General features: G+C 56.2%; 1 protein-coding gene across 6 annotated transcripts; it reads right to left on the bottom strand.

Moving 5' to 3' along the window:
* Positions 1-1,628: 1,628 nt before the first annotated feature.
* CDC20 (cell division cycle 20) lies at positions 1,629-13,003 on the bottom strand. Of its 6 annotated transcripts, XM_062497058.1 has the most exons (22): positions 12,738-12,995; positions 10,512-10,641; positions 10,015-10,190; positions 9,533-9,792; positions 9,299-9,455; positions 9,003-9,132; positions 8,558-8,730; positions 8,319-8,461; positions 8,012-8,171; positions 7,752-7,839; positions 7,198-7,630; positions 6,893-7,134; positions 6,346-6,542; positions 5,640-5,785; positions 4,915-5,011; positions 4,272-4,400; positions 3,714-3,910; positions 3,281-3,375; positions 2,718-2,949; positions 2,483-2,608; positions 2,197-2,314; positions 1,629-1,890 (listed from the first exon to the last, which is right to left on the bottom strand). In XM_062497058.1, the coding sequence occupies exons 1-22, from the start codon at positions 12,865-12,867 to the stop codon at positions 1,712-1,714; spliced, it is 3,738 nt and encodes a 1,245-aa protein (XP_062353042.1). In that variant the 5' UTR covers positions 12,868-12,995; the 3' UTR covers positions 1,629-1,711. The 6 variants fall into 6 exon arrangements, with proteins under 6 accessions (XP_062353042.1, XP_062353043.1, XP_062353040.1 ...); XM_062497059.1 differs by having other exon boundaries at positions 6,893-7,630; positions 10,015-10,112; positions 12,738-12,996; XM_062497056.1 differs by having other exon boundaries at positions 6,893-7,630; positions 10,512-10,623; positions 12,738-12,996.
* Between the last annotated feature and the right edge of the window lie 651 nt (positions 13,004-13,654).

The following is a 13,654-nucleotide window of genomic DNA, read 5'->3' as shown; positions in this document are numbered from 1 at the left end:
AATATGCTGTCATGCTGTGAACTGAATTCACACCTTATAGGGCTGTGGTTACTGGGCCTGCTGGATCAGTGCCCACTTCCTTCCTCTGCTCCTCCTCACTATGGGACTGTAAGGGACCAGCATGGAGCTGAAAACCCTGCACTATCATTACCCTGTAGCAATGCTTGGAAGACCTTCAAGGGCTGTGTAGTGTACAGCATCTGCAGGTAGGGTATGTGCTAAGGAGAAAGAACCTGTCAGAGAAAGATGAGCTGTTCTTACTTGAGAGGGTAAAAAATTACAACAGCTTTCAGGCATATAAACCCTTCCTTCCAGATCAGGGATGAAGGAAGGCCTTACGTCTGCTTCCCTGTTAGAGACAATTGTACCTCTAGGATTTGTGTTGGAAGAGGGAGAGGAGAGCTCCTTCCTTGGACCTCCTGTGATCTTTCCCAAGTGGCCGAAGGGAGGTGTACCAGCAGCACTGCTGGGAACGTCCTGGACTCAGCTGCTGTTTTTGGAGACTGTGCCCCCCATATCAGCTCTGTGGGGGGGGAGGGTGCACTCTGGTGGGTCTAGTTACACCCTCACTGGCCTTGGCAGAACACAAGTTAGAACCTTAGAAGGTTCTAGCCGGTGTAAAGCTCAGGAGGCAGAGCTGGTGCTAGGTACAGTGTGTTACTGTGCTGAGGGGAAGGTGAAAACAGTTAATAATCTACCCTCAGCTTATCATTGAGGGCTGGTGGGAGGCACAGGCTTGGTGGAGCTGCTCTGTACAGGCCAAGGTGCTTATCAGCTGTGCAGTGGCCCCAGCAGCCCCTGGCAATGCTGCAGCTGAAGGACAGGCTTGATGGGTCTGGTGAAGCCCCACAACCTCAGACACTGTGGCTCCACCAGGCAGAGCAGCATGGCTGAGCTGGCTGTTGGTCCGGTAAGGGCTCAAATATGTTCCCCGCAACTTGCTCCAGGCACAATTGAACCTGGAAAAAAGGCATTTTTCCAAGTGCAGGGGAGTCAAGCTCTAACAAATCTCAGCTGACCCTTGGTGTCTGCTTCCCTGCATGAAACCTCAGCAAGGCACCAGGGCTTCCTGTCAGCAGGAGGGGAAGAGAGATAAAAGTTAGTGGAAGAGTAAGTAACTGAAGGCTGAGCACAGGGTGGCTGGTGCTTTGCACGGTTCTTGTATGACCTCCACACTGGCTGTGGCAGTGTAAACTAACCTTTTCTTTTGCATCAGGTTTTGTGCCAGTGCCAGCAGCCCCTTTCCCCCTTTCTGGTCTTTGAGGTGATTACAGCTGTTACTGTGTCTTTCCCCCTCCTTTTTTTATTCAATAACAATGCAGTAGCTATTCTACTCCAGCAGCATAAGCAGGCAGTGATGGCTGAAGGCTGCCTGCAGAGCCACAGTAAGGCCCCTGGGGTTGTGAGACAGGACACAGCTATGCTGTGCTTTCAGTTGAGCCTGTAGTAGAGCTGCTGTGCCTGTAGTCAGCATCTAGACAGGGCAGGTGACATATTGATCATAGTTGGGAGAGAAACAGAAGTACAGCTGTTGCACTTGCACAGCATGAGGGTGCCTGTAAGCTAGCCCTAAAGAACTTGTGTCTGGGAGTCAGGGTTTTTTATTCCCTTTGACTCCATTAAGAAAGTCAAGTTAAGCAGTTTATTAACATTTAAAATACTGTACAGTGTGTAAACCAAATATCCCCGTCCCCACAACAACCCAGGGCTCTCAACGGATGCTCTGGTGAATAATACTGCTTTTTGCACTGTTTGCCTTCTCTTTCTCCTTCTTCTTTATGGGGTCCATCTCAAAACAGCGCCAGAGCCGCAGTGTTTCATCAGCAGCTGCTGAGGCCACTGTTGTACCATCAGGGCTCATAGTCAGGTTCAAGATTCTGGCAGTATGACCTGAGGAGGAGGAGGGTGCAGTCAGGGCTGAGCTGATCAGCACATGTCCCTTTACTCCTGAATGCTCCCCTCTGAGCCCTGCCAGCTTGCATAGCTGTCCCCTGATTGGCTGGGGCAGCATGATTTCAGATGCCAAGGATACACTTGGAGCAATGGTATTTCTTCCAGCCTGTGGGCATGCCTTACCCCTAGCAACCTGCCCCTGGATCTCATCCTGTATCAGTGATGCTGTGGGCTCAAACCAAGAAATGTAGCTGCCGTCAACCTCAAAACACCCCTCCTCGCCCAGGCCCTGTGTCCACCTACCTTGCAGCTCTGCAACCTTGGTCATTGTTGGATACTTCCATAGAACCAGCTGATTCTGTGCAAAGCCATGGCCTGAAATGAACTCCCTGTAGTTTGTTGACCACAGGATAGAACAGACCTGAGAAGAGGCAGTAACACAGGTAAGACAAGCTGCTTGTGCTCATGTTCACCTCTCAGAGGTGAGCATGGTCCCCTCCTTTCTCATGCCTCTGGGCCTGAGGAGCCAGCAGCTCTGTAGGCGTACTGCCATATGATGTTTGTCTCCAAGCTGATGTTCATGTCTTACCTGGGAATGGGCATCAACAGTACTGAGGCAGGCACCAGAGCAGACGTTCCAGATGCGGATATGTCTGTCACTAGTGCCACCTCCAGTGGCTAGAACATTCATCTGCCATGGGCACCATGCCACAGCCTGAAAGAGAAGAGTTTGTTTTAAGACATGCAAGAGGCAACTGCACCCAAGACAGTGCTGCATGCCTGCATTGCACACAGATCTCTGCCTGTGGCAGTCCTGTACTCACCTTGACAGCACCCTGGTGCTGAGTGAAGGTCTGTACAGGAGCAAAGTCTCCACCCCCACCTTGGGTGCATGGCCAGACATTCACCAGATTGTCATTGCCACCACTGGCCAGATAGCGGCCATCTAGAGACCATTTGAGTCCGCACACCTCCTGTGTGTGGCCAGCAAGGGTGGCCACATGATGCTCAGCCACTCGGACATCATGGTGATGGATGTGGCCAGTCCGTGCCCCACTGCAGAGAGAAAAGGAGGCTTGCAGGGTGAGGCTGACACATTTTTGCCCAAATTCATTCTTGTTGCTGTACCTGCCACTGGATTTCAACCAGTGTAACCAGCAACACCGCTATATTGGTGTGAGTGAAACACCCACACAAGCTCTTTACAATTTCAGCATGAAGTGCCATACAGAAGAGAGGCCTTCTCTCCTCACAGTCCCAACAGATAAAGCTGATTAAGAATCCCAAGAAGAGAAACTTCTCAGTGTTATTCCTAATGCACACCATGCATAGATTGAGGGAGAGGAAATTGCAGAAATTGGAAACTGCCCTTGACCCACCGCTTTACCTGGAGAGGATGTAGCTGTTCCAGCTGAGGGTTCCCACACGGGCACAATGGCTGGTCATGTTTCGGAGACGTTTCTGCTGCTGAATGTCCCATAGCTAGAGAGGCAAAGCACAAAGCTCACTAGAGGAAACCCAGTCCTCTTGCTATGCCCTAGGAACCTCACTGCACAGGCTCTGGCATTCAGCTTTCTCAGTAAAGGAACAGAGAAAATGTGTATCTCATGACTATAGCACAGAGGGCAACACCACTTATCAGAAAACCCCCAAACCAAAGCCTGCCTTGCACTCTGCACTTGGTTTGGGCAGTTCCACCCAACACTAGGGAAGACAAGTCAGTGCATGGCATCTTTCCTCTGCTAGCCAGGCTTTTGGCCCTAAGCCCCACAGTTCTGTCAATCACTCAAAAACACGTCTAGTTTTACTCCTGCATTCACCTGGACCTCAGCACTACTTGTGCCAACAGCAAGGTAGTTTCCTTCTTTAATCCATGACACAGAGGAAATGTAAACATCTGGATGTTCCATCTGCAGCAGCTGGATAATCTCCCCAGAAGCATGATTCCACAGATAAACAGAGTTGTCCAGAGCCACTGCCAGGAAGTTCTGTGAGCTCCAGTCTATGAGATTCAGATCTACAATTGGAAAGATCAATGCAGGTCACACACCATGCTTACCTAGAAAGCCCTGCCCTTTATCCCCCTGTGCTCATGCAGCAAGTGTGTGTGCACATGTGCAGGCACACACGTACAAGTAAGAGGCAGCCTTGTGGGTGTCACTATGCCCAGCTGGTGGGATCAGGTACCCTGCTTCAAGTCATTTACACAGTGCCCTAGGCCACTATTCCTGTAAGGCTACACAGGGACATTTCAGAAGTGGTTTGTGCTAGCCTGGGTGCATAAAATAATACAAACAGCCCAGTTACACTGTCCTAGGAACAGCAGCCCGGTGCAGATGTTCTGGATGCCCAGCACTCAACAGTTGTAGCCTACTTACAGTAGTCATTGCGGATCTCTGGTGCATCCAGGATCCGGTCTGGCATTGAAGGAATGTATCTGCTATTCTTCCTGCTGGATCCAGGTGTCATTTTCTGACTGTAGAGCACTTTCAGGTTATTCTGATAGCCTGTGTGCAGAGGAACAAGTTTGTTAACCTGCATTAGTTTCCTCCCAGCTGAGTGCTGCTCATCCAACTAGGAATCCCTTGGAGTGAAAATAAAGTCCTAAGAGATACAATCACAAGAGTGCAGTGTGCTAACATTGCTGGCAGTTTGAACTGCTGAACCAGGGTGAGCTACAATTTCCTCGTTCATGGAAACAAATATTTGGGTTTTTGTATTCCATTATCTTTAGTGACAGTTAAGCTAGAAAGTGCACAGCAGAGTCTGATGCTTACAGACCTCATGAACATCTGCAACCTGCAATACAGGTGACCAACTGGCAGTCATAACTACTTTCCTAAATAAATTCACTGTAACTGTTATGCCCTCCCTCAACCTCAGGAACCATAAGAAGACTGTGGTGTGTATAGCTCTCAAACCCGTTGATTTCTCCTGTGACCACACACAAAGCCTCTGTGTTGCTGTTCCCCTGATCAGATCTCCCCTGCTGATTCAGCTCACACAGATGCTGTATCATACCTTCTGGAGCATTCTGTGGTTTTCCACTGAGGCGGAGGATCTTTGCCTCTTCTACATCAAAACCATTCAGATTCACTGCCCAGGCTTTCTGTTGCTCCTAGAGACAAATCACCCTTAGTGCAATGCATTTAAAACAACTTCCACACTGCAGTTAAAACAGACACATAAGCCCCCTTTTCTTAGCATCAGGTAGTGTGCAACTGTGCTGCAAGGGCCAGCCACAGATAAGCAGGTCAAAGCAGTTTTCCTAAAACTTTCACACATTATCCTGCTCACATTTTCATACAAGGCAAATTCAGTGTCACTGCTAGTGGGAAAAGCCACAGCCACAAGTGACCAAATGCTTCACAAACAGATTTCAGAACACAATATAAAACATTCCAGAAGTGTTCCGTGGGTAGACATTGTCCTAGAATAGCTACCACCAGCAGTTTCACATTGCATAGGCTCACAGCTTTGTGTTTTTGTTGCCTGCTATATTTTAAAGCGTCATTAGTCAAAAGCTAAATTTCACTACCAGAAGCAGCATAGGGTAGGGTGCACAGCAATCTCTACAGCTTCAATCTCATTCTAGGCTCCTGAAGCCCAGAGTTGCAAGCAGTGATGGCTAGGACTTGTCAGCCCCATGTGTCCACTTGATAGACTATAAGTTTACTTCTCTGTAAAGGGGCAGGAAGGATTAGGTGTTTGGTAGTGAAGTAATTGTAACTTAGCAACGTGCTCACCTTCTTGGTAGGGGATTCCTCAGCAGGGTCATTCTCTTTGGTTAGGAGGAAATTTGCCATCTCCATCTGCATAGTGCTGCGGTTGGGAATGTAGCGATCCCCCCCAGCCTTTGTGGGGGTGCTCTGAATTTTGGATCCAGATTTACCTGCATTCACACATGAAAATATTGTCTTACAGCTATTTAACAGCCTGTATTAGACCTTTCACAAGACCAAGCCTAGCATTCTTCCACATCACACCCACCAGACAAGTTCTAGACAAGCAGGACTCTGAGATCTCATGCTACCCAATCCCAACTATCTTATGTTTCCCCTCCTGCCACCAAGCTCCGGTTAGGGACTGTCAGGAGACAACTCCTTGAGTCTAGTGCAATAATTCCAGGGTCCACAGAGGAGGGGAGGATACAAAAACATTGTTATAGGATGTAAAGTGTGAGCTGACAGTCCCGCCCATACTTGTCCCAACATGCAGCTGTGCCAGCCAGGCTCAGCTAGGGGATCAGCAGTTCATCAGCTCCAGCGCTCAGAGCTCTGCCCTTCATACTGGGAAGGAGGTGGGTGATTGCCAGGAGCATAGCCCACCTCCTCCTGCCTGACTAGCAAGCCCCTGGGGCAGCGTGGCAGGGAGGCCACAGCCTCATGTCTACAGAAGCAGCCTGGGCGAGGCTCCCGCACCCAACCTCCGCCGCTGGTGGCCGGCGCTCACCGGGTGTCTTGGACGGCGTCTTGCTGGAGCTGTGGGAGCGATTAGCCGGCTTCATAGGCGACACGCCGACAGGGCTGGGCCCGGGGCCGCTCTCCTTGGCCTTGCGCTGCCATCGCGCAGGCGGCGCGTTCGGGATCGGCGTGTCCAGCTTCAGCAGCCCGTGCAGGTCCGCCTCGAACAGGAACTGCGCCATGGTCCTGCAGGCGGGCGGCGTCAGTCGTGCCCAGCGGGCGGGCTGCAGCCTGCTCCGACAGGCCCCGCCAGCCTCCCCGCCACCGGGCCTTCCAAACCCTCCGGCCGTTCCTCGGAGTCCTCCCCACCACCGGACAGCCCCCAACCGCTCCTCGGGGCACTTTCCACGTCCCTCCCTCCCTCCGCTCATGGTGGGCCCTTTACTATCAGCCGACACCCCTTCCAGCCGCTCTTCGAGGCTCTCTCCGCTGAGCGACATTCTCCCTTCCCCTCGTCCGCTTCATCACAGCCTTCCCGCTCAAGACTGCATCTCAAAGCTGCCTCCCCGACCGCCCCGGCCACATTGCGCTCTCACCTCCGCCGCGCCGCCGCCACCGCTCGCCCGCCCCGCCTGCGCCGCAGCATTTTAAACGGCGCGCGGACGGGGCCCCGGTTGGCCGCTTCAAACCCAACGGCCGCGCGCTGCCAGGCGACGCCCGCGCGACGCAACGCGATTGGCTGGGCCTCAGAGCGGGGCGGGGCGCTCGCCGCGTGCAGTTGGGGGGTGGGACCGGGGAGCTCTTGGTGAGGCGGGGCCGGGGCGATCGGGGCCGGGGCGATCGGGGCCGGGGCGATCGGGGCCGGGGCGATCGGGGCCGGGGCGATCGGGGCCGGGGCGATCGGGGCCGGGGCCGATGAAAGAGGGCCCAGGCGGGTGCTTGAGGAGGGACGTGTGTTTATGGCGGGGTGGGGGCGGTCGTGGCTCCCCGCGGCTCCCAGCCGCTCATGAGCAGGTAGGACTGGTTGGCGATGTCGGTGCTGGACAGGCGGCCCCCAGCGTGCTCCGGCGGCGGGCCCGCCTCGCACCGCGGACCGGGCAGCACCTCCAGCAGGCAGGGCAGGATGGCCTCCTCCGGCGGCTGCTTGTCGAAGGCGCTGGCCTGGGGGACACGGAGTGGACGCGGTAGGGGCTGCCCTTCCAGCTGCCACCGGGGGGAGCTGAGCCGCCCTGCCCCAGCCCCTCACCTGGCCGTGCTTGCCGCTCTCCTGGAGGAAGTTGCCCAGAACACGGTGCAGGTCAGGAACGGGCGGCCAGAGCTTCTGCTTCACGTTGCTGAGTACGGGGAAAGGGGCGTCGAAGCTACCCTCAGCCTCGGGGTGCCGTGATGCCCCCGTGCAAAGTGCCCAGGCTTGTTGCTGGACCCCCCCAGCCTACCCCTGGCACAGCCCTTTACCTGTAGAGGGAGGGGAAGGTGCACCGCAGCCCCAGGAGTACTGCTGAGAAGAGCAGCGGCACCACCGTAACACTGGGGATGAGCCAGCCTGCATTGGCGGAGGAAAGCTGGAACTGTAGCCCTTTCCAGACCCACCACCTTTGAGCTCTTTGCAGCTCTGTCACCCTCTTCCCGGTGCTCCCACCCCATTTCCAGCGCTCTCCTGCGGTCAGCCGTGCAGCTCCTCTGGTCGCAACCTCCAGCCCTATCCTGTCCCTTACCTGCATCAGCCACGGCATCAACCACAACAGGTTTGGACCAGGCACTCCAGCTGCCCTGGAACCATGGCCCACTGGGCTGGGCCCGCACCTGGGCATAGTAGCGGGTGCCTGGCCGCAGGTCCAGGACTTCTTTCCTAGCTGCTCGTGGAACCTGCAGGACCTGTGGGGCAGAGCCGAGCTGGAGGCATGGCTGCTGTGGGGTGGCCAAGACACCAAGAGGCAGGTCACAGTTTGCCTGACCCCGCGCCTGCCATGTGTCAGCAGTGGAGTGGGCAGGGCTGCTTGGGGTATCCTGGCCAGGCCTTACCTTCCAGTCATGGCTGTTCTCCATGGTGTAGCGGACCTGGTAGTCCAGCTGCTCTCCCAGCAGTTCTAGGGGTGGCAGCCACTGCAGGCTCAGCTGGCCCTGTGACACTGTTGCCTGCACGAGCTGTGGGGCGTCTGTGAGCACTGTTGGTGTTGGGGACAGGCATGTGTTACTCCTGTGAAATGGGACACTGTGTCCCCTGTGAGCCAGGCAGGGGCTGTGGTGGCTCTGGGACTCACCAGCCTGGTGCAGCCAAAAGGGCTCCTTGAAGTAGCTGAGTGTGGCCAGCTTGTGGGTCCGGGTGACATTCACCAGGACAGAGATGGCACTGCCAGCTTTGGGCTGGAAGGTGCAGGCATGGTTTCCCTGTGTCCCCCTGCTCACCTTCTCACACTGTTGCCATGCATCTTCCCTGTGGGAGGAGTGGGAGCCAGTCAGTCCCACCAAGGCATACCTACAGCCAGCATTCCTGCACTTGCCTAGGAAAGCTACTGCTGCTTGTAGTTGGAGGTGCAATGTGGCCAGGAGAGGTGGTGAGGAGGTATGAGATTGGTGGTGGCAGGGCAGGACAGAGCAGGGCATGGGCAAGGGCAAAGGGTCCAGTGTGGGATATTGAGACACAGCAGGACCAGTTGTCCCTGGGACGTGCCTGCCTGAGTGCCATATGCCCGCCATGCCCCTTACCTTATGCCAGCCCTGCTTGGAGGTGGCCGGTAGAAGAGTTGGTGGGAGCTGTGGGGATCTGCAGGGTCCCAACTCCACTCACAGTGCACGTACTGCAGGTCAGGTGTACTGCAGCACAGCCCGATGTCTCCTGGGTAGGCGAGAGCCAGGGCAGAGAGGGGGCTGTTTCCCCTTGGCCCCCCAAAATTTGGGTGTTGCACTTTGCCTACAACAGGACCCCCACCCCCTGCAGCCCCAAGTGTGGATGCCTCACAGCTGCTCCTGCCAGCAGCCCTGCAGAGGGGATGGCTCTTCACCTGAGGAGTGGGGTGTCTCCGCAGCCACTGCCTGCGACCAGGGCCCCCAGACACCATCCATGGAGGTACCGTCAGGCTTGCTGCGCACCTGGATGTGGTACCTCACCCCTGGCTGCAGGTCCTGGAGCACCACCCAGGTGTTAGCCTGGACCAGCCTCTGTAGGAGAGGGGCCAAGCTGAGTAGCACCTGCAGGCCCCAACCCCCCTGTGCCCATCCCTGACCACTCTATGTACCTGCCCCACTCCCGGGGAGGGTGCCCCGGCCCTGGGTGTGTGGGTGCTGACAGTTGACTGGATGGAGGAGTCCCCAGGGTGCTGCCCACCGGGATTCAATGTGGTGCTGCAAGGCATCCCTGGGGAGCTCTCAGGGCAGCACTGCACCTCGTAGAGGAAGAAGTTCAGGAAGTCAGCGAGTGGTGGCTGCCACGACACGCAGAGCTGCCCCACAGCCCCAGCCCAGCGGGCTGTGATGTTCACTGGGGGAGCAATGAGACCTGCAGAGAACATGCCACAGTGTTTGCCCTCCTGCAGCAGCCCTGGTCTGGGCAATGCCTGGTCCTGCTGGGGGACACGTGGAAGTCCCCCCAAGACTGCCTCTGTGCCCAGCATGCAAGGCCCAGGGTGTTGCCAGCCCCTGTGGTGGGTAGAAGGTCAGGAAGCCCATATCTGGGGACTGTCCTGTTATCACAGGGTATTGCCCAGTCAGAGGGACTCACCCACAGCTTCCACACTGAGCTTCCGCCAATACTTTGTCTGGTTTGTGGTGGCATCCAGGACATGGAGGTGGAGCTGGGTAAAGAGCCGTACGTCCTGGCTGGGGAAGATGCAGACATGTCGCTTCCTGCCTGCCCCATGGTACCATGTGGAGACCATGCACTCTGTGGGCACATCCCTGAGGAATGGAGAGCAGGGTCTTGCAGCACCTCACGCCTCCTGCCTTGGGCCAGGCCTGAGGAGAGGGAATGTGGGGCCCAGCACCGAGACCTTGGTGTCACCAGCTTCTCTCCTGTGCCACCATCCACTGCAGGGAACCATCCCCTTGGGACTGAGGGACAGCCAAGCCCCAGCCCTGCCGTAGGGTGTGCAGTGGTTGCTGTGGACTCTCCATCTCTTCTTGGAGCCACTGGGATGGCCCAGACTGCTGTGACATCCTGACCCTGGTGCTCTCTGTGCAGCAAGGAGGAGGCTGGGCTGTATCCCCTCCATTTCCTACCTGCTGTACCAGTAGTAGAAGTGGCACATCCCAGTTGTTGTCTCCTCCTCGTCCCAGAAACAAGTGAGGTCCTCGAACGAGCGGGAGAAACAGAGGATGTCCTCAGTCACACCTGCTAGCAGTGCAGCATCTGGGAGGAGTGTGAGCATGAAGGAACCCCTGGGCACAAACCTGTCCCCATCTCACCTGTTTCCACCTGCCCCATGCCTGCTGGCATGTGGGGCAGCTTGAGCATGGCTGTGGCACAGGTGCTCTCCACCAGCTTGGCACACTGGGGAGGGACACAGCACCTATGCTGGCTGCTGGCTTGCAGCAGGGTCCTGGCTGGTGCAGGGCTCCCCTAGGTCCCACCACGCCCCCCTCCTCAGTGCATGAGGTCCTTGAGGACAAACAAACATCCTGAAATAGCCCTGCGGTCAGAGGGAAGCTCAGGGCCCAGCGATCAGGGGGAAGCACCCCTGCCCTGCTCATGCCGGAAGGTGCGCGGAAGTGAGATAAGGAGGAGCAGCACCCCAGGGAAAGGGCAAGGGCCTGGGGGCTGTGTGGGGGCATGCGGTCCTGAGCAGGGTGAGATGCCCAAACCCCTTCTCAGGGACTGTCCTGGGGGCATGTCTATCCCCCTCAGTAAGCCGTGCTCCCTGTTATGTGGACAAACTGGAGCATCACACCCTGCAGGATCTCTGTCCGAAGCACTGGCAGCTCTGCTGACATATGGGGTCTGCCCCTCTTATCGTGGAAGAGGGAACAGCCCCAAGAGAAATGTGTGAGGCTCAGGGGTGGTCTTGCTGCCCTCAGCATTGCTTCAGCAGTCCCTTCTCCTTTACTCACTATGCCCTGGGACCTGCTCCAGCCCTCTTCCTCCTCCTCATCCTACTGGTATTTGCTGCCTTCCTCAGGGGCTGTCCCCAGCTTTGGGACCCTACGCTGCTGATGTTTGCTGCATTTGCTGAGTGTTATACACCTACTGCACTGCCAAATTAGCCTGCCCTGGGCAAAGAATAAGACACAGTTCCCAAATATTCTTGTCACCTTCCTAGTGTCCTTCTGCTCACCCTGTCCCTTCTCTTGGCCTGACCCCCCAGCCCTGTTCCTCATTTCCCAGGCCTGTGTTGCCTTCTTCCCCATGCCCATTGGCCCATGTCTGCCGAAGCCCCCCTCACCTGTTCTTCTCTTTTTGCCCCCCATTACCCCACCCCAGGCCTCATGCTGGCTCCATGACCTCACCCAGCTCTGAGCACTGGGAGATGAAGTGGCCAGGTCCCAGTAGCTCAGTTGTTCAGGGACCCATGGCACCAGGGGGAGGCCACTCTAGTCCTGTAGCCTATCAGAGTGTCTTTGCTGAGCACAGCCCAGTTCTTAGGAAGGGCAGCTGCCCAGCTCTGCAGTCCATACCAGCCATGCTTGCACAGTGCCTCCGAGCCAGTGGAGGGCTCAAGGCACAATGATTTTGCAGAGGCTGTGGGCAGAGAGAGGATGAGTCCAGCCCTGACCCTCGTCCCACTGCTCCTATGGGGGTGACTCAAAATGTACTCCCAAGTCTGTCCTGGCCAGAGACCTGGGGTGCGGCAGGAGAGACAAGCAGGTGATCAACAGGGTTTTATTCAGTTAATGCTTTTTATGGTGTTACAGAAAATTCTAAAGGGGCTAAAGAGGTGCTCAAAGAATGCATGGAGAAGCCTGAAATGAGACAAAGTTGGGGAGTGGCTCTGGCAGATGCAGTGAGCCAGACTGGAGCCAGCTATCAGCTAAGATGAGGGTGTCCAGTGGGACAGGAAAATCATGGCAAGGCTGGTACAGGAGCACTGGAGTTAGCCTGGAAGTGCCACTGCATTGCTTGTGGTGCAAAGCTGTGCCATCACATGTTAACTTGAGTCGTGCTCAAATCCTCATCATGTCATAACTCTCAGAACTTCTGACGAGTGAGGAACCCCTCTGCTACCTGAGCAGGACTGGGAGCACCAGAGTCATCCTTGGGGCAACCTATGGGCAGCCAAGCTCTGCTTGCAGAGAGCATGGATGTTCCTTTACTCCAAGCATCTCAGGGTGTCCCACAGGTGAGAAGGTCACCCCATTGCTCACCCTGAACAACCCCTGCACACCCTCCTGGAATACCCCCTTCCTGGTCCTGTAGATTTTGGCTGCTGGGGAGTGCTCACTGCCCACACCTGGCATTCTAGCTCTTCTCTAGCCCATCCTTTGGGGGAGAAAATAGCCCTAAGGACCTACCTTGGGATGTCACTGGCTCAGGGGCTGACGGTGGGCTGCGGAGGCTGAACAGGATGGCAGGGAGCAGTGAGAGCTGCCAGCCCTGGCACAGGCAGGCTGCCATCCTGCAACCCGTGTGCCGGAGCCACATGTGCTGCACTCGGCCCTTCCCAGTGTCCTGGAGCTACTGCGGCTCCTCCAGGAGATACCTTTATCTGGGAAGTGGTGGCTGTGCAGCTCAGGAAGCCTGGCTGGGGGCTCCCCCTGCCCCATCACCAGCACTTCCCTGTGCCTGAAACCACAATGCCACAGCCCCTCTGCTGCTGGCCGCAGTGCCAAGAGAGACTGCTCCTATCAGATAGGCGGCATGTCCTGTCCTTGTGGCTACTGGCATGCTGGGAGGATAGGAAGAAAAACAAACCCCGAGAAACTAGGGAGGCCCCTGTGTGGGGCAGGGCAGGCTGTTTGGGCTGCTGCCACATGGGAGCACGGGATATGACACAGCTGATCTGTCTCCATTGTGTCCTGTGCCACCCAGCACCTGTGTGCTCCAGGTGTGCTCTGCCAGCAGCACCATCTCCATGGCTCTGCTGGGAGCAGAGCTGCAGGCACAGGGGGCAGAGTCCGCACAGGTGCTAGTGGTAGTGGTGCAGGAGCAGGGCCACCACAGTGAGGTCCCACAACCTCATGCCAGTCCACTATTTCTGATGGCTGGAGGGTCTCTCACCCTGCCAGGGCACAGCACTGTTGCACAGCCTGGGGGACACCAGGGCACAAGGAGCCACACATTTCCCCTGTGCACCAAGGCCAGGTTTGCTTCTTCAAGCCCAGCAACTGAGGACAGCACCAGAGGTACTGAGAGAACTGAGGGTACTGAGGAGCAGCCAGCCCCAACTTGCCACAAATATTGTCTAAAAAAGCAGAAAGATGTGAGCAGG

Source organism: Cinclus cinclus, chromosome 8 (assembly GCF_963662255.1).
Source record: "Cinclus cinclus chromosome 8, bCinCin1.1, whole genome shotgun sequence".
Lineage (NCBI taxonomy): Eukaryota > Metazoa > Chordata > Aves > Passeriformes > Cinclidae > Cinclus > Cinclus cinclus.
This window is presented reverse-complemented; position numbering and strand designations above follow the sequence as displayed.